A 27588-nucleotide genomic window follows, 5' to 3' on the forward strand; every position below is an offset into this window, starting at 1 on the left:
GGCTCCCAAGCTGTCCTGCTGCACAGCACACCTTCAGCACTGTGGCTGCAGCTGCTCTGTCCCGTCTCGTGTGTGCATTCGTGTGTGTGCGTCTGCTCTTGTGTGTACGTATCCCCTGCACAGGATCTGTCTGACCGCAGCTGTCCCTACCTCTATGCGGGTCTCCGGGGCGAGGCTGACCTCTCTCTCCTGAAGCCACTTCAAAGCGACCTGGGATGGGCTGGAGGGGTACGGGGTGTTGGGCCGGCCAGCACGGCTGCTGCTTCCCTGGGCTTTGGGAGCTGGGGAGCTGGGGCTGGAGTTAAGGTTAGTGGGGGTGGAAGGGAAGCGTAGAGAGGTGGAGTAGGATTGGGTGTGTTGCAGGAGGTGAAGGGAGTCCCAAACATGGATGGGATGGGAGGTGGGGGGTATGTGTGTGGCAGGAGGGCAGAGACAGGAGGTATGGGAATGGGGGTAGGGATGTTGTAGTCGAAAGCTGGAAGAGTGTGTGTGTGTGTGTGTGTGTGTGTGTGTGTGTGTGTGTGTGTGTGTGTCATTTTCAACCTGAACAGACCTCCTGTGCTCTGGTGTCACTTTAGCGTGTCAGGTGTGTGTGTGTGTGTGTGTGTGTGTGTGTGTGTGTAGTGCATCATCTCACCCACAGGGAGTCAGGGGTCCAGCTTGTTGAGAACTGATGCACCATTGGCCCAGGGGCCCCTGTTGCATGGGGTTCCCAATGGAGAAGACAGGCCACACAGACCTAAACAGAGGGACGGACAAAAAACTGTGACTTGAGCACCTGACTTTGATTTGACTTGATTTTGGCAATCTGGTTTAACAGCACTGAAATAAAAAATCTGAGGCTCATACTATCAGTGTTATTGGCAAATAAATGAATAATCTCAGTCTGTCAGTCGTTCCCCCACTTTGGTCGAGACTTAAACTCAGACTTCAACTACCCATCAATGATTTGATGGGTTCACATCAAACTGTAACATTCATGCTCCACCATGATGTGTTTTTGAGAGACTATAAGAAACTGCAAAAAAAAACTTGTGCTTTGATTCAAACGTCTTTCAAATCATTTTACCCTGAACTTCATGTTGGGAATGTTTCCTGTTGTGTTTTAGTGAGAATGCAGGACATGTGAAGTTGACAACTGACTTTAAGTTGTATGAGTGTGTGTGTTCGTGTGTGTGTGTGTGTGTACACGTGTATGTCAGAGGGACACGTCTGGCCACAGCGACGGCAACAGAAGGTCTCCCCTGCGATGCCTTTTTCTTTTCAAGCTGTCTCTTTACCCCCACCTCCACTGCCTCCTCTGCATGCACTCACACACAGACACACACACACACACACACACACACACACACCTAGCCTGGCTGCTGGTTTCTGCTCCCACTCCCCTCTACACGCAGGACTGTGAGCACAAGGCCAGCTGATGGCAATGTGTATGTGTTAAGAGGCCAGAACAGTACACACATATATCATATCGCAAGGTCCACCTGTGTCTGCAGCCATGGCCCCATACCTCTGCTGCCCAGCTCCTGATGCCACCTGGGGAGACAGAGACGAGGGAGCAGATGAGGGAGGATGTCATTGTGGATCACTGTCATTGTCATCATTGTCAAAATATAAAAGATTAGGATAATAATCAGATCCGATTTTTACATGTGGGAAAGTCACGAGAGAAACAATTTACTGGGATGTCAGGAGAGGAGGACGCACAAGACAATGTCCTCTTTGTCACCATCACCCTGAACATTACAACACTATGAGGGCAGTTGACCTTTCAAACAACCTGCACAGAAAATTCAAAATATGCATTGTATCAACAATTCAAAGCCATAAACCTCCACAGAACAATTTGTTTACACTTTCAGCTGTTGAGCAGAGATTTCAGTCATGTGCTGTGCAGCTGTCTGATCCTTCCGGCTGTAAACAGCATTGAAGATGATACAAAGTGCTCATGTGAGGAGGTGCAGTAAGGATAGCTGACCTTACGGACTTACTGTTGCTCAGAAACCACAATGTTTCTGTAAACAATCAACTTAAAAACATGTGAAGAAACTCAAAAAAGAGAGAAAAAAACTGAGGGAGTTTCATAACACAACATTTTTTGCATTTTAACATATTGATGAATCCCGGTGGCTCATCTTTATTAGACATTATGCTTATAATGAATCGACCTTAACTTCCTCAACACGAGCCCGCTATGACGTCTGAATATATTCCTTTAGGCATTAGGCATGAAATGTAAACAAGAAGAACAGAACATGTTTGCTAAGCCGAACCAGCTGATGCCTGACAACCTACAACACAATGAGCACAGCGACAATGAGCTCGCAGCAACGGAAACTACAACAAAGACTTGGTTCTGCTCAAGACCGACTGACTCAAACCCACAGAAACAGAAAAGTTTACCATCTGACATCAGATGCCTTCATGTTTTATTTATTTATTTTTATATATATTCCCTGGGACATTAGTGACATTTTTGATATAAAATACCTGGGTGTCCTAATAGGACATGGGTGACACTGCCAGGGTAACAACAACAAAGAGAGAACAAAATACATAAAGCTGCGAAATGAGTTAAGATGCACAATGAGCACATGGAGACACAAAACATGTTCAAAGAGACAAAAACTTTGTACGAAGAAACGCTAATCATGTTGTAAGAGACACAAACCATGTAAGAAGAGCCCAAAACTTGTACAAAGAGACACAAAACAAATGCAAGGGAACACGAAATGTCCACAAAGAATCACAAAACGTGTATAAATGCAAAACACACACAAACGCAAAACAATGAAAAACATGAAAATCTACCACAGAGTCTAAAAATAGACATGACATAACAAGGCAAACTAACTAACTAACTAACAAGCAAACTAACGAATTAACTAACAAGCAAACTAACTAACTAACTAACTAACAAGAAAACAAACAAATTAACTAACAAGCAAACTAACTAATTAACTAACAAGCAGACTAACTTACTACCTAACTACTTAAGTAACTATTGAGTGGGCCGTGCTGCTCGTGTGGAGCTGGGGGACACGTCAGGCCCAGACTCCATGACTGCAGACTGAAGTCATCGTGTCCATCACGTCTCCTCCTCGTGAGGAAACTTCAGGCCTCTTCCCGTCTGGCTCTCGGAACACCTGACTCTCGCGATAGTTGTTGTATTTATCCAGCACAGACTCACGGGATGTGGGAGCAGGGATGAAGTGGAGGAGCATCAGAGGCGGAGCGGACATCTTCACCACCGAGGACCGGAGGACGAGGCGAGACGGTAGGACCCGCGTGTGTGTGTGCGTGTGATTGTGTGTGTTTGTGTGTGTGTGCGCGCGCGCGCGCCTCCACAGAAAGGGGGTTGCCGTTCCTCCGTGTGACGTCACGAGCTTTCCTGAAAGTCAAAACAACCGTTCGCCGATGTGACGTTTTCTCTTCGTGGCTTCTCGGAAATTTCCGACTTGAACCTTCTCGATCCAAAACGACTAGTTCCGGTTTCTCCCATCGGGCTCGTCTGCCACGGTCCTCTAACCCGGCTCGGCTCGGCTCGGAGTCCGGCACACGTAGCTTCACGTTGCGGCCGATGAGGAGCAGGTGCACGGGGATAGAGCGCAGCACCTGCCGCTACAGGTAACACCGTGAGCTCGCTGCTCTGCTGGGACCGGGAACATGGCACACAGCTCCACACACCGTGTTGTGTAATGGTGCTCTGTCAGAGGGATCACCTGAGGAGGATGCTCAGTCTGAAGTCAGGCTTCGTGTCGTTTATTCTTTTTTTATTCTTGTGTTTAACATCCTGACTGTCATGCAACATGCTCCTGTGCAGTGAAACCAAGTACATGTACTCAAGTTACTCCACTTAAATACTATTTAGTTTTTTGCATGTTGCTCATTTCTTGTTACTCTATGTTTATCCTCAAGTTCCTTTCATGTTACTTCCACTATATTTATCTGACAGCCTCTATAAATTAAAACATGTACATTTATAATATATAATAATGGCATTAGTACAGCAATAATCATAAAAGTAGTTTTTTATGGCTCCAGCTACTCAAATATAAGGATTTACAGTTTTTTCCTTGATTAAATTAAATAATAATAATAATAAAGTTTATTTGTATAGCACCTTTAATACAAGAAATGCAGCTCAAAGTGCTTTACATGCAATATAGGTCATATTAAAAATATTATTAAAAACAAAATCATATTACAGTGGTATTCACCGATTTTAAGTAACACAAGAACATGTTAAAATGACGTTTAAAAGAAGAGGAAATAAAAAAGATTAAGAAATCAAATTAAATAAGAAAACACCTCTTAATGGACCCTCAAATATGAGTAATTACCTGATCTGTTGTGTAAACTCAATACATTTTGGTTTTGACAGTTGGCCAAACAAATCAAGACATTTGATTATGTTCACTTCAGTTCCAGGGAATAATGTTTGGCCCGTTACCTTGTTTTGTCACGGTTCCTACCCTGAACAATCAATCAATCAATCAGTCAATCAACTCAGTATTAAGGAAAACAGTTTTCAGACCTAATTGTAAATAATTGTTGGTTACAACCTTACAGGTGGAATAGTTTGCTCTCCCCAGAGACAATTTATAACAAACAACTTCAATATAAACCAGAACAGTTAAGGTTTGAGAACAAAGTTCATCGATGAGAACAAGCTACAGGATGGAGAGTTGAGCACCAAACATCCTTGACGATGAACTTCAGTGATGCAAAACTTAGGATTTAAGTATTAACATTAATACTGTGAACTATTTTATAAACCAACAACTTTTGCCTACCCCAACTTTTGATGATGGGGGCATGGGGCAGTTACCTGCATGAACCTTTTGTTGCGCCCCAGTCTCCTACATTTATCATCCTGAATCTGGCTGAAACTGCTCTTTACTCCTAAGTATTGAAAAGTATTAAATACTTCTGGGTTGAAGTGAGGAAACCTTGAGGAGGGGTCAGTAATGTTTGGTCAGTTTCATAATAACATAACTTAACTGAATTATTTATTATTAAAATAGTGAAAAAGTTTGCACCAACAACTTCTAAATAAATCTTTAAAATTGATGGGAAGTTGAAGTGTTCACCGTACCAGCTCTGTTAAGGTTGCATCACTGATGCATGATTTAGTACATGCACTTGACCAAACGTTGAATTTAGTTGAATCCATTGACCCCATGGATCAGCCCTGTGGTCTCAAATACCTGATCACACTATGTATCTGATACATACCAGTATCAGATATGTTGCCTGGCAGGTGCTCCCCCTGACGTGGTTGGTTTTTCATGGCCCTGCCCTGTCCTCCCCTTTCCTGAGCCCTGTCCTCCCCTGTCCTCCCCTGTCCTCCCCTGTCCTCCCCTGTCCTGTCCAGTCCTGAGCCCTGACCTGTTCTGTCCTGTTCTGACCTGTTCTGTTCTGTCGTGCACTAAGTGTGATCAGGGCCGTGCTTGACCCGATTAAGGTTAAAGCTAACTGAAATGTCAATGAATTACACTGCAGTGTTAAAGCTTAATCCAGAATTGCACAGTGCCTATAAAAAGGATTCAGTACCCTTGGATGTAATTACTACGGCTGGGTATCTTTTTCCAAATCAGTACTAAAGCTGTCGCCAATTTTTTTTTATCGATACAAAAACAGAACTTTTTACCTTATACCTTAGATTCTATGAATATAAATATTCTACATTCTACAACACAGTTCGGAAGAAGTCTACACTGTTAAAAGTATGACATGAATGGAAGGAAGTGAAAGAATATTCAATACTGGTTATTCAAAGTTTATTTATATTGAAGGAGTCGCGTGTCCTAATTGCAACAAATATGACACTGCACTTCTCTGGGCCCTGACCAGTTTTTTTTATAGATACTTAAGAACATTTGTTTTCTTGTTCATGATGATTTCTTAGTGCGATTAACCATTTAGTCACAAAATGTAAATGTAAGTAAATATGCTGTTCTCAGTTTCCCAGAGCCCATGGCGTTACTGTGTGTAGAAGTCTTGTCCAACCAAATAATTCAATTTTAAACACTTAATCACATTTTTTATTTATGACTCAAAGAACGAGTAGATAATTACATGATTGATTTCACAGCCGCTCGCTGCAGCTCAAGGAACTGTTGGTTAAAAAATACCCTGGAACTAAAATGGTTGCCAACTTAATTTTCACCCTCATTTTTTTTTGCATGTTTTCAGTTTGAATGCACTAAAACCTCTGTGCCTGCATCCACTTCTTATAAACTCTGTCCTTTTGGCCACTAAGCTCATGAATGGGACAGAAATGTGAATAAAATAAGGGTTAAGTAAGTGAAAGCCTGAGCAAACACTGTAGCATCCCTTGAGAGCAGGAACATGGATGTGTTGTTACTCGTCTGTATTTACTTGGATTGGTCACAACTCTGCTGCTTCAACAGCAAGCGTATACTAGGGTGTGTGCCTGCATGTAAATGCGTCTGTAAGTCTGTTTCAGTCTTCGTCATGACGCTGCAGTCCCTCCAAGTGTTGGCGGCACAGTGCAGACACTAGCTGATCTGAATACTGATTTCCAGCTAGATAGCTATACGCCTGCTAGCCCATAACCGTCGTAGCACTGCTCTCCATTCAAGCTGAGCAGCGTAGTGTGCTTGCACATTGTGCAATACATTGTAGTAGGGTACATGTGAGGTGAACACGGCAGCTATGCAGAGAGAGCGAGGGAGAGAGGGAGAGGGAGAGGGAGAGGGGAGGGGAGGGGACGGGGGGAGCAGGAGTGAGACGACAGAGAGGTGCAGAGATTTGGGCAGAGAGAAAGAGTGTGAGAGCATCCCTAACTGCCGTTGTTTCTATTTATAGCCAAGCCCTACTCCACAGTCCTGAGATGCTCTCCCATCTCCCACGCACAGACATCAGCCTACGCACCCGCACACACACATGTTGACAAAATAATTTGACATGCAGAAATACCGCAAGCACAGAAAGGTAGACTCGACTGGCTTTTCTGCACGGTGCAAGCTGCTCATCAGAATAAAGCAGGATCTATGAATGAATGAATGAATGAGAGGTTGAGCTCAGGAAGGTTTCTTTGGCAATCAAGGTCAGTTTTTGCTTCATCGAAAGCTCTGCAATAATTCATCCTGTTTATCAGTGAGAGTGTTTGCGACAGAAAGAGGAACTGGGTGTATAATTGGGTGGAGGCAGAGTGGAGTCATCCCCACATTAACTACTGTAGTTGTTTGTCCTGTCAGATTGTATGAAAGGGCTTTGGGGGGAAAACGAGGGAGCAGCAGAGGAGGAGAAAATTAATCCATGCCTTTTTTTTTTCCCTCTCTATTATATTTTTTTCTCCTTTCACTTCCTTCCAGGCTGAGTCACTGCTGGTGAGGAGGAAGGTCTGGAGAGGGAACGAGAGAGGAGGAGGAGGAGGTGGTGGAGGAGGGGGAGAAGGAGAAGAAGGGAGGGAGGGGAGACAGGGAGATAAGCCACAACAGGAAGCAAAACGACACACACACGCGTACACAAACACAGTGTGTGCGCGTCCGAGAGAGAGACTGCGCGAACAAGAGGGTGAACGGGAAAGGAAGGGAGGGAGAGTGACGCGGAGGCTGGGAGAGCCTGGCCCCCCCTCCTCCTCCTCTCCTCCTCTCCCTCTCTTTCTCTCCTCTCCTCCTCTCCTCCCCTCCTCCCCCTCTCTCTCTCTGTGGAGCAGGCGTGTAGCGGCATCAGACTCGGCGTGAAGGAACCATGAGCGATGTCACCATCGTTAGAGAGGGATGGCTCCAGAAACGGGGTGAGTACATCTAGTACCTCTCTTTTTTTTCTACTCTCTTCCTTCCTCTCTGCCTCTCTTTTCTCTCCTCTTCTTCCCTGCCTCTTGTCTAGACTGAGGGCCTGGCCGTGGCTGTCCACATGTGCTGATGTGAGGATGTGAGTGTTTGAGTGTGTGTGCGTGCGATCACATGGAGGACTGATTATCAAGTGTGCACGTGTGTTTGTACGTGTTTGCCCCCTTAGGGATGCGTCTCTTTATTATGAGCTTGTCTGGCAGTTTGTTTGCTAAGCCTCTATGTGCCTCTGTCAGGTTGCGACTGAAAAGAGTGTGTGAATGGGGTCTGTGCATGTATTTTGTGTGTGTACAGTTGATAACATGTACCAGGCCTGTAGGTAACACTGCTGTTGCATAGTGTTCTGTCAGGCCAGTGTTTGTACTAGTTTGTGAAATGGAGTCAGTGCTGGCTCTCAGAAGTAGTGTCTAACGTAGTTGTTTCTTAAGTTAGTGAATGGTGACACTGAGAGTCATATGACATGTTGTTGGCTGGGGTGGATTCAAGGGGGACACTGACAGCACATCCTGTTTACAACCAGACGAATAACAAATTTGAACAAGAGAAAATGTCATAGCTGGAGAGCAAGTAGCACAGATAGTTCTTCCCTGTACTCAGACGTTCACAGCTTTGATCAGTGAGGTTGCTGCAACAGGTGACAAGTCATTTGTAGCAGGGTCAAACTGAACCATCAGAAAGTGATGTACAGACGCATTGTGATGCCAAGTGTGTGGCACTTTAGGATCTTTTTCTTGTTCTAGCAAACCACAGTTTCATGGGGTCATGTGTCTGCTGCTGCTTCCTTCAGGCACAAGTACAAATGTACGTGAATGTGCGTGTTTCAGAAAGAGAGCCTCAGTAGTAGGACAAGGGGGATTTCCAATTTTTTGGGCCAATGAGCATCATCCCACTGACTATGTGATGGTGTCTAGGAATGTGTAATACAAACTGTTGAACAGGAAGTGATGTGGATCCACAACAGACTGTGGGATGCTGGGTAATGTAGGCTAACACCATGGCACAGCAGGAGAACATGTTGGATAACAAGAGTGCTCCTCTCTCCATGGAGTGGATGCTCTCTCTCACAGTGTCACATACACAAATACAGTTCAAACTCTGCTGAAGCAGAGGGGGGGATCTCTGTCTGTGTGTTCCATCATGCCAGTGTGATCCTCAGACAGTCGTCTGTGCATATTAAGAGGAACACATCGCCCCCAGTCACGACGCAGCGCTACCAATGTTCATCAGTGTGTGAGAGAAATAGAGTTTTTGGGTTCGGGGGGGTGGGGGGGGGTACTGTGATTGTGTCAGGAATATGAATGTTTGTCTGCTTCATATGCTAAATCTCTGTCTGTATTAGTGTGTGTGGAGAGGAGCAGGGTCGGGGTGCTGACTCACTGTCCAGGTCGTGACTGCAGTCTTAAACATTAGACAGTTTTTTATTGAAACCAAACGGTGAGAGACAGAGACACACACACACACACACACACACACACACACACACACACACACGCACACACAAACACACACACACACACACAGACACAAACAAGCATAAATACTCTCTTTTGTACTAATTCTAAAAGACTGAATGAGTGAAAAGAACGAGTTGTGAAATGGACAGGAAGGGGGCAGATATATCTGTATTATATAACTGTCCATTTATCCGAAATTCAAAATCCAAAAGAAGTTTGAATCACTCGCAGCTTGTTAGAATGAATCTCAACGTGCACAGCCCCATCACTGTTGTTTAGTGACGTGCACTGTTTTCATTGCTCTGTTGACGTGGTTTGTTCAAGTGAATGTACAATGTTGTGAAACTGAATTTCCTCTTCTGGGACAATAAACTTACTAACTACCTTAAGTTTGCACACCAAGATGCTTTACATGCTTCCACATGTCTGGAGGTGATAAATTCAAACTTAGTGATATAGAACAATGAGATGCTTGTTTCAGATTTGTTTTTGTTATCCAGTATTCTTAACTTTTTTTTACTATTACACTTTTTGTTGGACTAATTAGTCTATTAATAAAGATTAAAAAGTTAAAATACATGATAAGGCATGCTCATTGGTGTTCTCGGCTCTCTGCATGTTTTATGATGGGACTGTGTGTTTAGCTTTTATGTGACACGCCACAAACCATTAGAGTGATTCAATTAATTGAGTCAGACGGGACAGATGTGTACAGAACATTCTGATCATTTCACATATGCTGTTGGATGCTGATCACTGTCACTAGTGAGTACAGTGGTTTTCTTCTCATGATCTACTGATGTAAATGTACTATGATAGTAAAGCTTCATGCAGTTTCTTTTGGATTCCTTTTTGCACTCAGTCAGTTCAATTTAAATCTACAGTACTTCACACATATGTTATACAAAAAAACAATGAGAGATAAAATAAAACAATAGCAGATGATGATTAAAAATGAAGCCTGGCAGAGTAGTTCAATAAAGCAGTAAAAATGTTCCATCGTCTTAGAACAGAGTGACAAACCTCAGGAACATCACCTCTGCAAAGAGCAGCACACTGTGTCCTCAGATGACTGAGTCTCTCCGTGCTCGCAACCACAGCCATAATTTCCTTCCTCCTTTCATTAAATCCGGGTGGGGAGTGCATTCAGCTGCATCATTTCTTTATCTTTAGAAATAATGAACATAGAATAAATACCAGGATCTGTCACAGACTCAAATTTAGAGGCGGTAGACTTGCAAGGAGAGCACAATAGCCGATATTTGGAAACCTTGTTATTCTGATCGTAATTAAGACATATTCAATGAAAGTAGTTTGAAAATCTGGTGGATGTATGTGAGCTACAGCCCTAGAAGACAATGACTACATTTACATTGACACCAATATTCCATTTATTGACACTATTCAGAGCAAGACATTATTTCGATTATGTTTAAATTAGTTTCTGATAGAATATTCCATTCACATTCCTGTTCACATGTTGCTGAGCATACCCAGATGTCTACTACTCCATTGCATCCGACGTAAGAGTCATTCAAAACCCCAACCTCAAATAGTTTCATGTATGATGCTACCTTGTTTTGGGTGTTTTCTTTCTAATTTTGCAAAAGCTACAACTCGGTTTGTCAATGTCACAAATTGCTGTAAAAACTCCAGTAGGAGGCTAAAAGATGTACATGTCTACAAAATCCGACGATAAGGTTCGGAATACTCCACACGTCTTCATTTGTTTGTTGCTTATTCTGAGTAAGGTAATCAGAAAATGCTGTTTACATAGCAGTGTGTGATTCAGACTATTTGCTTAATCAGGTTAATATCGGAATAGTGGTGTCCATGGAAACAGCAGATGTTCAGGAGGGAGGAGAGTAGGAGATACACCATCAGCGACAAGACCATCATCTTGCTCTTTAGTCTCTGCAGACTTTCTCTGCCTGGCCTCCTATTTCTGTAGAAATCCAGGAGAAGTTGATGTGAGAACACATCAGGAGTTGGGTTGATTCTAACACGCGACAGATGCAAAAATTTAAAAGAAAACAAATCAAGCAGATGTTGACCACATTCTTGCTTTTGTGTGTTGTGTTTCAAATTAATCCAGGAAAATTCTGAAATATTCTCAAAGAAAATAATTCTTGAGCTGCAGAGAAAATTACATCTGCATGCTCATAATTTAAATGTTATAGTTGATTAATGAGTTTTATATAATTCTCAGTGTACAAATTGTATTTGTGGTTTAGTGCAGTATACAAAAACACACATTTGACAGTTAAAATAAAGGTTTAAGTTATGTTTGAATTCTGAAAAGCTTTACAGAAGGGACTATAGTCAAACAAAATGAAGCTCATAGAGTGATAGAAATTCCACTATATTCTGTCAAGCACATTCATTCATAATATTAGAAGCAGCATCTTATTGACTGGGAGTAGCTCTATAGTATCGGAGTCTGCAGTGCATTGATTTCTTTTTTGGCTCATGCTATGGGCACATTGATGTAACTTCGTATGATGCAGTATCAGATCACATCATCTGAAATGTTTTGCTGAGGCTATTTCCTTAGATCTGCTTTGCTTTTCTTCTGTATAACTTTACATTGTTTGTCTGCAAGTGGCATCTTTAATGCTCTATTTAACATAATGATTCTAACTGTGGACATAGTTGGGGGGTGACGTTAGTGGACACCTAATGTCTGTTGTTACTGTAAATCTATTTCCGTGTCTCGTCCTGTCACTTAATTCATCTTGCCATGATCGTATGTTAGATACACCTGTACTCTTTTATACCTTTGCCTCAGTACCTTCCATCGCAACAACTAAATCCCTGTGGGAATCATCTGATGCTGTACTGTGTATGTTAGACTGCTGAGAGGTTCACTGGGTGCAGTGCAGTGAGGCAGCCATCTTGGCTCTGTGAGTTCAGTGAGTTCAGTGTTTCTGGAGGCTGGCTGGCTGGCTAGATCAGGTGGCAGTGCCAGATCTATGATATCAATCACTAGCCGCTGCTGCTGCTGCCGCCGCCACTGTCTGTGGTGTCGCTCCTCTTCTCTCCTCCTCCTCTCCTCCTTCTCCTCTGTGCTGTCGCTGCTGTAGAGCCTGTCAACACAACTCACTCCTTTTTATTGCCATTCACACTCTCCTTTCATCTCCCTGCGCTCCTCTTTCTGTCCCCTCTGTTTCTCAAACTCAAACATGAAAATTCAGGGCAGTATAGCGGACAGTGCAGGCTTTGTTATGAATGGCATCCTCTTGCACATCCGGAGGAAGTGTGTGCTCCAGTGTTGCTTTACAAACTGTCTCCATTGTCCTAAGAATGACTCACTCTACACTGCAGAGAATGGCAGTCAGCCAGACTGTCAAACAGACCAACAGCAAAGTGCAAACAGGCAGACTAGTCCGCAGAGCCGACAGACAAACAGCACAGGAAGGACAGGCAGAGGCAGATAGTTTGTGACAGATACAGCCGTCAAAGGACAGAGGCCTTGTCAATAGGAGACCTGCAACTGGCAGTTCACAGAAACCAAATGAAAGACTGATGAGTAACATTTACAAACAGGCAGCAGAGAGTGTGTCACCTCCGTATTCAATCAGAAAGAAATATTTTTACCTCAATATTAAAATCAAGCTCCTTGTTGAAGCTGCACCAAGAATTGTATATATTAAAAGAAACACCTGTTTTATTTGACGCAGTCACAAATTCAGTCTGCAGCAGAGATGAAGTTCCTCTTATGGGGATATGAATCCTGACTAGTAGCAAATACAGTGCATACAATGAGTGACAGAAATATAAATATTGAGAGTACAATAAAAAATACTATTATTGTCTCCGTGTCAGCTTACCAGACATACTTTGACGGCCATTCAGAAAAAGCTTATAAACATTTGTGTCAGATAGCTGCTTCATCTGCGTTGCCATCACTTTGACTCAACATTTACTTGCCTGTTTTTGTTCAGTTATAAATTGCCAATACAGCAGCTGCTTGCTTTTTTGTAGCTTCTAAATTTCTTGAAACTTATATGCACCTGGAGATGAGTTGAGAGCCTCACGTTAAAATGTGCAATGTCTGGGCTAAATAGCCTGGAGCCGTACAACTCTGCAAAGTCAGTCAGTCAATAAGATCAGTGGTAAGTGGTAGGAAGCATCCTTGTAAGGGCCATGCAAACAGAGAGATGGATTAATGGGTTTGTGAGTGAATGAACTGATGTAGAGAGAGTCAGTCCTAGATAAATGAATGAATGGATCAATGAATGGAGTGCTGATCACTGCAGAGGGAAAACTTGGCTAGAGGAAGAGGGGTTGAAGGGTGGAGTAATGGGATTCGTTTGTAGCGCAGGATCATTGAAATGCTGACTTCAAACATTTGATCACAGTCTGGATTTACATGCACTCACACATATACACTTGACTGAATTATTAATATTGCGATCTTTATTATTTTATTATATCTATTCTCACCCACCTTACAAAGCAAAGGTAAACTTTTAATATTTATCAACACATGCTATTATCTTTTAGATAATGAGCAAACACATTGTAAAACTTTGTTTAAAAGCAGAGTATGGTGTTCTTCTCCTTTCATTTTGAGTTGATGAACATATTTTGTATGAATGTGCTAGAAAATAGATTAGAGCAAAGGGTCCGTGTGTAGTCTAACATCTTAAGGTATTGTGGTTTGTGTGGCTTTGGGCTGATTAGACAAGGCAGGTTAGAGTGGGGGTTGGTTTGGTTGATTTAGGCCAACAGATTAGTGCCTATTGGTTCCAGCTACTGTAACTATAGATGACAAGATAAGGACCTGTACAGTGGAAGCGTTTGGTCATATATGTCCACTTTTTTATCTTTGGTCATATATGTCCACTTTTTTATAGTTGGCCGTCAAAGACGATATCAGTCGATATTTTTTTACGGGGCTTGTAGTGGTTTATTCCAAACTGCTGTTTCTCCATTATGAGGTCCTATTGATAATCAAATATACATTATTTAGCTCCTTATCAAATAATAAAACAGCAAAATGAATGCAAAGTATTTTGCATCAGTTCTGTTCAGATCAACCACTGGCCTTAGACAACAGACTGTTGCTTACAATATCTGACGAAATGTTTGCCATTCCAGTTTGCCCGGCTGGACTCATGCAAAACTGTGCATTTGCATCTTTGCATTGACTTTATCAGTTGAAAAATTAGCTCCTTGAAAAAGACTGCATGGTCAAAAACAAATGAGAATTGACTCTTTGAGACTATTTTACTTTTTTAAGATGACTTAAAAAGCAAATCAGAATCAGCTATAGAATGGAAATATTGTTATTTTTTGCATGGTACCCTGAATGAAACATTATGACCCTTTCCTCCTGTTTTAAGCAGAAGCATCAGAAATCGATTTCAAGCCCTTCAGACTTGGGATTGCAGTTGGATTAATTTTAACAGGTTAATATGTTAAATGACATATGGTGCCTCTACAGCCATGATAATGCTGTCAAATTACTAAGTTTGTTTGCGTAGCTGGTTTATTAAATTCTGTTTGCCTACTACAGATTACTTATGGGTAATGGTTAAATAATTTGGCGATATTATGTGCTGTGTCTGGTGGGTTTGGTTTGAGTTTGCTCCTGTTATACTTGACTTAAAAGTTAAGCTGCATGCTGACGTCACAGCGGCCAGGTTAAAGGGACAGTCAGTCTATTTATATCCTCCCACCTGTAATCTGTTTCTGACAGGATTAACTAAGCCACTATCTGAGGCCCGCTGTGCCACACAGGGACTCTGAAAATGTGAGCTGTGAATAAATAGATGCATTCAGAGAGATGCACAATGTGTACAGTACAATGTGTACAGTACATTTGAGGCACACAAGTGCATGAAATGTGATCAACACCGGGGGTATTCAAGGAAAGTAAGGACAAATATATGTCTGTTTCCAACCAACCAGAAGCTGTGACTCCATGTAACCCTGTTACATACTTCTGTTTGTGTATGTTTGTGCTTGCGTGTGCATCTTTTTGCCGTGTGTTCATGTTTCACAGAGTATCAGTTAGTTAGCCTGATGAAAATCGTGAGGAAGAAGAGACCAAACAGTGACAGAATTTTCTCCCCTCCCTCTGCCTTCTCCTTCTCTGCCTGCCAATCTCCAGTCATTAATTAGCAATCCATGATAAAATTCCCCCATTCCCAATCTGACACTAGTGCAGAGCAGCGGATGGCCATGGTAATCATGTCAGCAAGGTTTGGCTCAATGTTCTGAGGGGGCTAAATGTCCCCCATATGGTCCACTGGCTGGGGCCTGCTCCTCACCAAGCTCTCATTAAACTAGTGCTTAATACACCAAGGTAAAGGAACATGCACACACTAATGCACACACTCAGCTGGAAGAAGCAAATCAAAACATCTGACGGAGGACTGGGAACAAAGGGACAGGAGGACAAGGAGGTGGTGTTTGTTTGTGTGTGTGCATAAGTTGTGTGTGTCTATGTTTTCAGAGACTGATGCCGTACAATTGTTGACTTGCCATCTGTCATGAAGAATAGAGTTCTATCTTGCATGTGTGCGTGTGCGTGTGTGTGTGATTGTGTGTGTGTGTTTGTGTGTACAGAGAAAAGATGAGACGGAGGAGAATGAAAGAAACAGTGAGTGAGGTGCAGATGTCTCACAGCATAGTGGCTGGAACATGAGTTTCAATGGCGGACTGCTGTACGAGAGGAGGTGGTGGTGGAGAACAGAGAAGAAAAGAGGACGAACATCTGCCGTACTCAGATATTGCTCAGTGGTTTGAGTGTTTCTACACAATATCTTGAATTTGAATAGACCTGGGAGTCTGCTCATTAAGTGTCTGACAGGGCCGGGCAGGCATGCTCAGAGAGTGTCAATATTATTCAGGGTTTCAGATATATTCTTCAATATATTTTAACAATAATGCAGGAGCTGAGGGGTGTTTTTTCATCTTAAAGGGGACCTGATATTTTTTTTTACCTTATTTTCTTTCATACAATATTGGATGTTCATATTAACCCTGACCAAAGTTTCAAATGATGAGGTAAACTATTGTAAAAGTTATTTATGCGAAACAAAAGCCCTGCTTTGAATGTTAGTGATCTTTCACCTGGTTCATATATGGACTAGAGACTGCACTGGGTCTGATACCAGCAGGAGCTGGAACAAGGAGGCCATAAATCATTTGATTTGAGTGACTGTGTATGTAGTACGTGTGTTTAATTAAGGGTGAGGGGTCGGGTAGTGGGACATATGTTAATGGTTATTGGTAAGATCCATTTAACTTCGAGATTATTGTAAGGGGTCAGGTCTGGTGTGGAGCCTTGCTGGTGTAACGCTTGCAAAAATGGACTTGTGTATGACCCTGGGATGGACCATAGAGTGTGTATAGAGATGGACAATATGACAGACCCCATAGTGGAGTCAAATCATCTTGATCGCCCCCTGGTGACTGGCTGCAGTATAGGTCAAATGATGCCTGATGCCATGTTAGTTGATAGGACATGGAACAAACCAGAAAGTACACATTAACATTTTTTTCTCAAGTGTTAAGGTAAGTTTTTTTTCCATCACTACTGTGCAGAAAATGAACTCAAAAGCAATGGTGGCACCAGTATCCGTGATGTTTACCTTCATTTTTGTACAAGAGGATGTGAAGACGCGTCATCCATCTTTATATACAGTCTTTGGTATGGACATAACAGCTCTAGTGGATATTGTCTGACTTTCTCCATCGTGATTACAGAATTTTCACATGAATGTCACCAGAGTAACACATCAGAATGAGTCTGATGAATGCATTTACTCTGACTATTCTGCTACACAGATTTTGAAAGTTGAATTTGTGCTTTGGTTTTGACTGCTGGGGAATGCAACAAGCAGATCTAAAGACAGTTATAAATCCTCAAGGACTTTTCTTAAAATAAATTGTATTTTTTTCTTGCTTTTATCTATACTGACTACTACATACACATATACTTTTATATATACTGATTACTACATACACATATACTTTTCTTTGTTCCCTTTGAATTGTCTCAGAGCCTCAAGTGTCTGCTGCTGGCCAGCTGAGGTGGACATGTTGTCAAAAACAGCCTCTTATATAGACAGACGTTAGAGCATGACAAACACCAGTGTTTGTCTCAGATGGAGTGACATGTACTGTACAGCTGTCAGCTCAGAGTGTGACAGATAAACAAGCAGACACCAATTGGAGCACACTTTTTATTTGGTTGGTCCAAACTCTATAGTTGAGTTTGTAGCTTTGGCTTACAAGTAGGCCGATTGTTGAACTGTGTTTTGATAAACTGTCTTCATAAAACAACAGGAACTTTAGCAGCAGGTGAGCCAAAACAAATATGATTCCAGTCACTCTAACATGTTAGTTTCCTTCAATGGAGCATGACGGTTTCTGATGGAATAAGATGAGGCTGCTTTTGCTCTTTCCTCTTACAAGCATTATTAACAGCAGTCTCTCTCTTGTCCCCTTATACCCATCAAACTGATTCATCCACGTGTTGTACCGCTACTTCGTCCCCACGAAATCAGGACGCTCTCGTCTGTCTTTACAAATGAAATTGAAAGAGTTTGAGTCACCCTCTCTGAATACGGCCAGTGTGCATGTGTCCTAAAAGACAGATGGGCATAGACTCTGGCAGGTGGGGAGACAGACAGACGGACAGGTAGCCGGGACAGGCTGGACAGTGGGGAGAGCAGCAGTTAGTGAGGTGAAGAGCACTTATTGTCGGCCCTTCAGTGCAACACATGAATGGATCCTTTAGAATGAGGCACGGCTGGACTGGTGTGTGTTTTGTATGTGTGTGTGTGTGTGTGTGTTGGGGGGGGGGGGCACACTTGACATTACTTGGGGTATAGTACTTGATTGTTTACTCTTGCCTGCTGGGCTGGGCTATTGTAATCTAGTGTGTGTGTGTGTGTGTGTTTGTGTGAGATCACAGTACATTGTGTGTGAGCTTGCAGTGTGCCTAAGTTTAAAGGCAGACAGAGAGACATACAGCACAAGAGGGGGGGGTTCTCAAAAGACCAGGGGGTCACACACACACACACACACACACACACACACATAACGCCAGCTGCCGCCCACAGCTCCAGCCCGGCATTTCTGAATTAATAATACAGAGCCGACCACTCTGGAATAATAGTGACTTACACACAGGCACACACATATGCATGCACAAAGCTTTGCACCTGTTCACCACTGCTCAACCGGACAGGGTTGGGCTGGTTAACCCCCCCCTCCCTCCCACCCACCACAGACACAAACACAAACACATACTACACGCACACACACACACACACATACACTCCTTGTCTGTTGTAAGCAACACTTGGACAGCTGTGTCTGTCTCGTGGCCCTCCCCATTCTTGTTCTGACCGACGGCTAATCTCATTGACTGATTGGTTCGGCGTCTCAGTCTGTTCGTCTCATTGGATGGTTTCACATCCAATAATGCAAAGGAACAGAGGAGGAGTTAAAATATGAATGCTATCTTCAATGTGGATCCTCAAAGAAACCAATTCCTCTGTGCAATTATGAACCATTAGCCTCCAACTGATGACACTCAAACAGGTTCTGTGTTTTAGAGATGGTGTGTTGTGTATCGAATGTGAACGTACTGTAAAATAAATGAAGAGATCAATGATGCCAACACACAATGCCGTCCAAAGGAGAGAACACAGAGAGGCAATATACCAGCAATCAGTGCAATTTGATTAGCTTGCTCATTGGCTGTGTGGCTGTGTGTGTGTTTGTGTGTGTGTGTGTGTGTTTCCTAATCACATTGGATCCACTGCATTCTGAACACAAGCAGCATGGCATCCCTAATGTTATTGGGTGTTTGAATGCAGGGTCTTTTTGTGGTGGCTCGCTCACATTGTATTTTTACCTTCTTGACATAGGAGAGGATCTCCAAACTGATCAGGCTTTGTGCTTTCAATGGCATGTTATGGCTTGGTACTTGTGTGTGTGTGTGTGTGGGTGGATAGATGTGTGTGGGTGAATAGATCATCCAGCTGAGCTGAGTTGTGAGCGTTAAAATGATCTTAACCTGAGTTTGCTCGGTCACATTGATAATAAAAACATTATATATGCCTCGTGCTGGCTTCAGTACAAGCTTAAGTTTGAAAGCTGTTGCAGGTTTTTAAGAGGTTGAATCCCTCAAAAAGTCTTATTCATTTTTCACTGAACATTAAAGAGCAGGACTTTGACTTCCTTTGTTATGTTTCTTCTTCATGTTTCTTTTCATATGTTGTAACCAAACTGTCACAGCTCTGCTCTTAGACTGTGACAGTCTCTGAATACAAACCAGTGTGGCAAGTCTAGAATCAGTATTGTGGTGGGTGGATGTGTAGAAAGGGCCTGTTATCTTTTCAAAACCATGTGTGAGGAAGAGAGATCTTACTGGACCGGTGTGTGACCCATGCCTCTGTACTGTACACAAGGTCACACTGGGCCCAGGTGTGTCTCCTGCCACTAATGGTCCCTTTTCACAAGACGAGCTGCAGCACACAGAGGAGCACAGGGCAGGAAACTGGTGAGAAGGGCAGAGGGGCCATCACACAAACCTTTGAATTACATCATTAAGGAGGAAAACTCGTCTTAGGTTGTGCAGTTTATGAATTTAAACAGTCTTCTTGTGTATTTCTTTCTTCTGGGTTCTTCACTTTTTTTAATCCAATGAAAACACAACGTTTTTTTTTTTTACACCAGCCTTGTTTGGTTTGGACCCTAGGATTTATCACAAGCCAAAATGACAGGTGAAAGGGGCCTTAGACCAACGGACCAAATTTTGGTCTGACTAAAGGAGGTGGTCTTTGTTCGGATCAAACTGAACCATGGTTCAGTTTTTTTGCTGTGTGAAAACCTATTTTTGAATAACTTTGACTTTCGGACCGACTTCAGGAAGTTAAGACCGCATTAAACATTAGAAGAAGAAAAAGAAAAACGGAAGCTGCTTGCTGTCTTTACAATACAATGTTTTAATGACCAGGACGTTTATTTTGTTGCTAGTAAAACAATAATGATAATGGTTCATTCATTTGTTACATTCAAACAAAAAGACGCAAGCCCCTCTACAAATCAATCAATGTAAAGTATAGGTAGATGCAGCCCACATAGGGGATGAGAACAGGATGCACGTTTGTCATTTAAAAATCTTCAGCCCCCCAAATTACAATGTTGAACCAAAACTAACTGGATCAGATGTTTGTAAAGTAGCACAGACAAGACCCTTGGTCCCAATTTACAGGTGATGACTCTTACTCATCATTAGGTTCAGCCTTGTGGTCAAACAACACATGATCCGTGTGCGTTTATTTCCTTCATCAACCAAACGAAACAATTTAAATGCAAACATAAAATCTCAAATCTGGAATGAAAAGGAGCAGAAAGAAGAATATAATCTATACTATAATCTAACAGCAAATTATTAAAAACATCCAAGACCCAGAGTGTAACAGAACTAAATCATGTAGAAACTCTGAAATGAAGTTGTGTACTCCACAGTTAACTTGACATAGGGCTAATCTTCAGACAACTTTGTGTTTTTATCTCTTAAAAATATATCATTGACATATTTATACTTAAGTGATGAAAACAATCTCCACGTAACTGGCCCTCTCTTCATATGTCCTCATGTGGTAAAGTCACAGAAATAGTCAACTCACAACCTTGAATTTCACATAAGAATAAAGTGATTATATATATGCGACGGAAAGTAAGACAACTGTCCTGACATACAGCCCCTATAGAGACAGTTAAAGCAGTTACAGTAATGAATTAAGACAGTAAGACAGTAAGCTTGGAGTCGTTGTAGCTAAGTGACCTTCACAAACCCACTGTGTGTGTGCGTGTCTACATATGTGAGTGGGGGGGTAGAGAAGGGATGGGTGGTTGGGGGGGGGGGTTAGCTGGGCAGCCACAGCCTCCTGTCTGGCACAGGTGGTGTTGAGCAGCAGCCCTCCAGCTAAGATGCTAATATGCTAACACTGCACTAATCCTAGGGTGCTTTAAGACGCAAGGGGCCCTGCCTCCTCCCTAACACACAGGAACAAGCAGTCGTGTATCAGCACACATTCTTCCATGCAGACATACACACTCAACTCACAATCAACGGACACATCTGCAAATCACCTGTATTTTAGATGTATTTATGTATATATTGACACACACACACACACACTTGCCAGAGCTGTGAGGGGGGATTAGGACGAGAGGCGTCTTGGCAGCAGCGTGTCTGTCAGTCACTCTGTCTCCAGCTCTGTGGCAGCGTCACAGCGGTGGTCACCATGTTCCAGGGAGCCACCACCATCTACTGGAATGTAGTGTTACTGCAGGAGAGAATGAGAGGCGGAGACAAGTGTGATAATATACAGCAGGAGTACAAGCGACACAAGGTGGGAAAGGAGATGTTTAAATACAAAACCAGGGGTTTCAGACTTAGTATCTGTATTTAAAAACTTGTGTATTATTGTGATATGCTGCCTTTATGTGTATGAATGTGTCTATGAGTTAACATGTCCCTCCTTCTGTACCAGCTGGTGGAGCACAGGGGCACCAGGGCAGCTTGTGTGTGTGTGTGTGTGTGTGTGTGTGTGTGTGTGTGTGTGTGTGTGTGTGTGTGTGTGTGTGTGTGTGTGTGTGTGTGTGTGTGTGTGTGTGTGTGTGTGTGTGTGTACATGTGCATCCAGCTCAGCCTACCAGGAGGTTCTGGCTGTGTGCAGCTGGCTGGGTGAAATCTCGTAGTGGCCCCCAAGGGATGGCCACACTCCCATGGGTCTCCACTCAATCTGGCCGCCCTGTAGCTGCCCTGCCCTGCCCTCTCTCTGTCAAAGCCCTCGCCTTAACATCATACTCTCTCTTGTTCAATCTCTTGTTTGTCATTTGTGCCTTTCTCTTCTGTTCCCTCATCTTTCACGTCTGACGTCATCTTCATCTCTAGTCAGCCGTAGCCTCCGTGTAGTCTCATTCCACAAACTGAACCAAAGGCTTGTACAATTACTCCAACACTAAACCCAGCCTCAACCTCAGCCTCAGCTTCTGAGTTTAATTCTTTGATTAGTCAAATCTTGTTCCTCCCTTGTTCCAGTCTTGTACGATCCTTACATAAGTGGCTCAAATGCCCTGTGACCTTTTACAGGTCACACACAGCAACACTTTTACGTTGCTGGTAACAGTGTCTGTATTTAAGGCACATACACACATACACACACCCACACACACACACACAAACACACACCCACACACACTTACAGACATACAAACACCAGCCCCGATGTGGTAATGAGACTAATGCACTGTAAGTGGATTGGCTTTGAAGAGCCTGGATTCGCCTTAAGATGTCTGAGCAGACTGGAGTTAGAACTGCTGGGGTCGGGGTCACGCACACACCCTGTTCTTTTAAACCAACACATGTATAATTGCATAGATGCAAGTGCACAAAGTCAGTTTTATTATTCTATGTTGTTTTTTTCTCTCAACACTGTTTGTTAGAGTAATTAAAAATGTGCCGTGCAGCTCTGCACAATTCCCCTCTTTTCTTAACGACCAGTGCCCTCGCTGCCTCACACAGTCACTTCCCCCTTACCCTAACTTTCTTTACCAATTAGTCAAGTATCGGATGTTTAGTTAAGCTGTCTCCCCCCTCCCTATGTATAACTGCTTTTTTTCAAGTAAGTTTATTTTAAGTTGTGTCTGGAGATGACTTGACCTTCCTCTTTAAGAAGATCAGCTCAAACACTCTGCTGTTGCTTGATGGTGCAGTGTAATAATTTAACCCCCTCCAAGGCCCAACAGTCCCCTTCAATTCAATCAAGCTGCACCATAGTTTACGCACTCACAGATCTAAGTTCCCTAGATTCGCCTTTTCCCTTTAATTTACTCATAATTTCCATAGTAAAATCTCAGACACTTACATACATACACACAGTGGAGGTCACCATGAACAAGAGTGAATTGATAATTATTTTTTTAACAATAATATTCAATAGGAGCAGGTTATGAGTGCCATAATGAAATAGTAGCCACATTTCCCTTTTATTTTCTCAAAATGTCTACATCATAGTGGCCACACAAAGTTTGTTGAACAAGATAAAATCAGATTCAGTGAATGTCTTCAAATTTCACCCTAACCCTCAAAGATGAACTGATTACAATTTGGTGGTTAAAGGTCCTATAGGTCAAGGTCACATTACATAGGTCACATGACATAGGTGAAACCTCGTTAATGTGACTGAGTGCTTGGGGGAATTTCTTCAACTTTTTATCAGTTGTCACTTGGATTAAGATTTTCAGATAAAGTGATTACGTTTCAGTGACCAAAAGTCACAGTAAGCTTGTATGAATCTGGAAAAAAAAAGTATGTAGAAGCATGTACTAGTTGGCGTATACAACCACAGTGCGGTAAATCGAGTTGTGTATTCTTCATTACAAACAAACAAACACAGGCAGGGGTGAAAATACAACCACCTTGGCAGAGGGAATAACTCAAAACAGTTAATTCATTTTCTGTTGATCAAATCTTTCCAGCATCAAAACATAATGTAAGTTTGTCAGTCATCCAGTCTGTACACTTACAACCTGCCTGTCAGGTTTTCTTCGGTCAGTCAGCTTATCAGCCGGGCAACCAGCCAGCTGGCTACTCAGTGACTTGTTTAGTAAACTTATCTATTCTGTCTTGTTACTGCAGAACAGTGAATGTGTGTCCGTGTGTTGTTGTGAGTGTGTGTTGTTGTGTGTGGCCAGACGATGCATTCCTCTTCCTGCTGGGGAGCTGCTGTGTATGAACATCCCCTCCACCCTCTCTACTACCCCCCTCAACCCCACCCCCCCACCCCACCTCCATACACCACCACCCGTCCAGCTCCCAGAGTGCCAGTCACACAGCCCCGTCTCTGCGCCATCTGCATATCACATCCTGCCTCGGCCAAAGCATTAAATTAAATCCCTGTTTGGGTTGATTAACAAATGGCTGGTGAGCTCACATAGTTATGGAGTTATTTATTTAATTGTCATCAAGAGTTTTTTTTCCTCACGAAGCAGAAGAGCAGAGGTGTGCAGGTGTCCTGAAGGAGTGGGTGTATTAGACAGAGAGATGGAGACACTGCAAAGTTTTCGTGTGACTCATTTCTTTGTACCTGTCTCCCATTTATTCCTGCACTTCTCTCTAATTCTCTCCCCTCTCCCCCCTCTGTCCCAAAATGAATAGTTAATCAGTTTGCTAATTGAGTGACAGTGAGTCCATGCGTTGTTGTAATTGTCCAATCAGAGAGCTTGGAACAGACACAGTCACAGCTGATTCATCTCCGCCGCTTACTGCTAAATCCACAAGCTGCAACTGGAGGATGTGCCAACAAGATTTATTCCTCCTCGAAATTCCCAAACAACTTTCAAAAAGTCTAATTCAGTTTTCAGTTGGAAAGAAAAAAGAAAAAGTATGAAGGGCAGACACTTTGGAAAAGTTTGCTGCCTTTACCTCATCAAACCTTAAGACCTTGAATCAAAGAAAACACTTTAAAAGTAAAGGGAACAGAACAATTAATAAAAAAAATACGAGTTAGGACTTAAAAATAAAACTTTGGAACTGCTGCACAGGACTTTATTATGTCTTTGTTTGAACACATTTAAATCCATTCATTTATCTTTCTAAATATCCTCTGTTCCTCAGATCTTTCAAGTCACCCACGTTCTGCTGATGTCCTATCTTTCTAACAAGAGACAAGAGACTCCTGTTGTCTTCGGCACTGTGTACTGTAGTATTTACTAATTGGCCTTAAGGGAAAAGTAAAGTTGTGCAGAAAACTAAATGAAAATGAAGTGAGGAGTCCGAGAGAGATGGTGTGGGAAGGAGACCGGCTGTTCTGTTTTCTCCAGCAGTCCAAACTAGAGACATGTGGCTCTCCAGACAAGCTGTCCAGAGTGGGAGAGCTCGCTGGACTCATTACAGGCAGGGCCAAGACGGGATAGCTTGACAGAACACCATCATTCGGAGAATTTGGAACGCTCGAACCAGAACTGTGTTAGTTTTGTGCGAGCACGTGTGTGCGTGCCGGTGTCTATTTGGAACGGCGTGCTTCGACAACTGTCCATCTCTTCCCTCCGTCTGTGCCACCCCTGGCTGCCCCCACCCCCGCCCCCCAGTGGACATGTGTATACACACACACACACACACACACACACACTCAACATACCACACACTCACAAACAACGCTGTCTAGGCCCGGCCAGAAGGATTGCTTAAATGTTTGCAGTTGTACTGGACAGCTGAGCGATGAAGTGGCCAGCCACAGGCTTCCATTGGAAATCGACTCAGAGGAATGACTGGACTTGGACCAGCAAACCAGTCATCACTGCCAGTTTATAATAGTTTTATTAGTTTAACTTTCTCTTCATCAGTTTCATCAGTCAATGCATCTCCTACTACTGTGAAGTTCCCCTTTTACAGATGATCGGTTTCTTCCATCAATTTTCCAATTTTCAATGAAGCAGGAGTTGTCTGATTCAAACCCACAGGAGCTTAAAGGTCCAGTGTGTAAGATTTAGGTGAAAGGGAACTATTATTGTAGAAAAATGCTTGTGATGTTTTCACTAGTTCATTTCATCTGTATTGTATGAATTGTAGTTTTCTTTACCCCAGAAAAGGCCCTTTATATTAAAATACTTTATATTTACATCAAGGGGGACCCTCTCTATGGAGGCCGCCATGTTTTTTTTTTACATCAACTTTTGAGTTTTTATGACAACTGAAGACTACCACAGTTTCTTTTTCAGGTTTGGAAGGAGAGGGTGAGGTGAGGGGTGTTCAGCTGCAACATGAAATTTCAACACTAGATTTCACAAAATTTTCCCACACTTTCAAAATTAAAAGTAAAAAGTTAAATGTGTTTCCGCCCGGTCTCGAACCGGGGACCTTTCGCGTGTGAGGCGAACGTGATAACCACTACACTACGGAAACAGATGAAACCTGGAGGGTTAATAAAGTGGTTATAAATGTATACCTGTTTTTACTGGTCCAGTGTGTAAGATCTAGGTGAAAGGAAACTATTGACAGAAATTATCCAAGAAAAGGCCATTTATATTCAAATACTTAATATTTACATGGAGGGGACCCTCTCTACGGAGGCCGCCATGTTTTTTACATTAGTCCAGACTTAACAAACTAAACACATTTTGAGTTTTTATGGCAACTAAAGGTTTCCACAGTTTCTTTTTCATGTTTGGAAGGAGAGGGTGAGGTGAGGGGTGTTCAGCTGCAACATGACACTTCACCACTAGATGTCACTAAATTCTACACACTGTACCTTTAACAAAGTGTTGGCTTGGTCACACATTTTAGCAATGGTGAACCAAGGAGGAGAATAAAATCCTGGTGTAAACTAAATCCACTGCATGGCTTTGCACGGAGTTCAACTTTGGTGAACTCTGACCGGAAACTTCACACCCTCAACCAATAGCAATGGTGTTTGTGTGGTCGACCCCACTTGGCTATCTCCTTCTCCTCCTCCTTCTCCTCCTCCTCCTCCTCCTCCTCCTTCTCCTCCTTCTTCTCCTCCTCCTAACCACAAGAAATGGAAGCATCTTCCTCTGTTCTTCACTGCTATAGCTCAGACAGACTAAAGACCAAACACATTATGTAATTTGCCTTGGCAGGTGATTATCATTCACCTTAATTTGCATATGTGTGACGGTGCCCTAACAGAAACATTTTTACAAAAAAACCTTTGACATTTTGAAATGTCACAGTAGGAAAAGCACTGGTGTAAATAATGAATGTTTGTTTTTATTTTGTCAATCCCTTGCTGTAAGGAGATCTGGAAAATAAATGGAAAAATAAATATTTTGCATACCTTTTATTAGCAATAGCAGTTCATAAAACAGAAAAAATATCAAATACCTGTGCATGGTTTACTTCTCACATTATTAATACTTTGGTGTGGTGAGAAGTTACACCTTTTCTTACAACCTTTTTCCCTCCGTCCCTTTTTTACTTTGCTTTCTTTATAATTTTTTCTTCTTCTTCTTCTTCCTCATGACTCTCTCCATTCCTCCTCCCACCTCTTCCCATTCAGCCCATCTCACAGCACTCTGTTTATCAGTAGCAAGTGATCCAAAGAATATGCTTTGTTTCTCAGAGAACAGGAGCAGGAAACAGGAGAGTGGGTGGTGATTTGTGAAAAAGAGAAAATAGAGACCGGGAGATGAGAGGTGTGATTTTGTAATCCTGATGACGCACCCAACAGCATTTTCTTATCTGTCTATCATTGTCTATCTGTGTCTCTTCCTCTGTCCCTGTGTGGTCACACACACACACACACACACAC

General features: G+C 42.6%; 3 protein-coding genes and 1 non-coding gene across 9 annotated transcripts in view; 1 reads left to right on the forward strand and 3 right to left on the reverse strand.

Moving 5' to 3' along the window:
* The window catches only part of zbtb18 (zinc finger and BTB domain containing 18), a 29581-nt gene extending 26258 nt beyond the window's left edge, over window positions 1-3323 (reverse strand). For 2 of the 5 annotated variants that reach the window (XR_011246014.1, XM_069538425.1), the window contains exons 1-4: window positions 2491-3213; window positions 1485-1536; window positions 638-739; window positions 151-295 (exon numbers count right to left, since the gene is read on the reverse strand). Coding sequence is in view for 4 of the 5 variants with exons in the window: in XM_069538425.1 (XP_069394526.1) it covers window positions 151-295; window positions 638-739; window positions 1485-1536; window positions 2491-2558 (367 nt within the window). In the remaining variant the exon portion in view is untranslated. Of the gene's footprint in view, window positions 1-150; window positions 296-637; window positions 740-1461; window positions 1537-2490 lie in introns of all 5 variants that reach the window. The other 3 variants (XM_020090952.2, XM_020090963.2, XM_069538426.1) reach the window with 3 other exon arrangements.
* Window positions 3141-27588, forward strand: part of akt3a (v-akt murine thymoma viral oncogene homolog 3a) — a 50971-nt gene continuing 26523 nt past the window's right edge. The window contains exons 1-2 of one of the 2 annotated variants that reach the window (XM_069538430.1): window positions 3141-3277; window positions 7344-7768. In XM_069538430.1, the coding sequence (XP_069394531.1) occupies window positions 7723-7768 (46 nt within the window). In that variant the 5' untranslated portion in view covers window positions 3141-3277; window positions 7344-7722. Of the gene's footprint in view, window positions 3278-3488; window positions 3628-7343; window positions 7769-27588 lie in introns of those variants that run through there. The other variant, XM_020089415.2, reaches the window with a different exon arrangement.
* Window positions 20231-27588, reverse strand: part of sdccag8 (SHH signaling and ciliogenesis regulator sdccag8) — a 67866-nt gene continuing 60508 nt past the window's right edge. Inside the window, exon 10 of the mRNA XM_069539113.1 lies at window positions 20231-21600. The gene's annotated coding sequence lies outside the window, so the exon portion shown is untranslated. The remainder of the gene's footprint in view (window positions 21601-27588) is intronic.
* Window positions 26150-26222, reverse strand: trnav-cac (transfer RNA valine (anticodon CAC)). The gene has a single exon. It is a non-coding gene; the product is annotated as a tRNA-Val (tRNA).

This window comes from Paralichthys olivaceus, chromosome 14 (genome assembly GCF_024713975.1).
Source record: "Paralichthys olivaceus isolate ysfri-2021 chromosome 14, ASM2471397v2, whole genome shotgun sequence".
NCBI lineage: Eukaryota > Metazoa > Chordata > Actinopteri > Pleuronectiformes > Paralichthyidae > Paralichthys > Paralichthys olivaceus.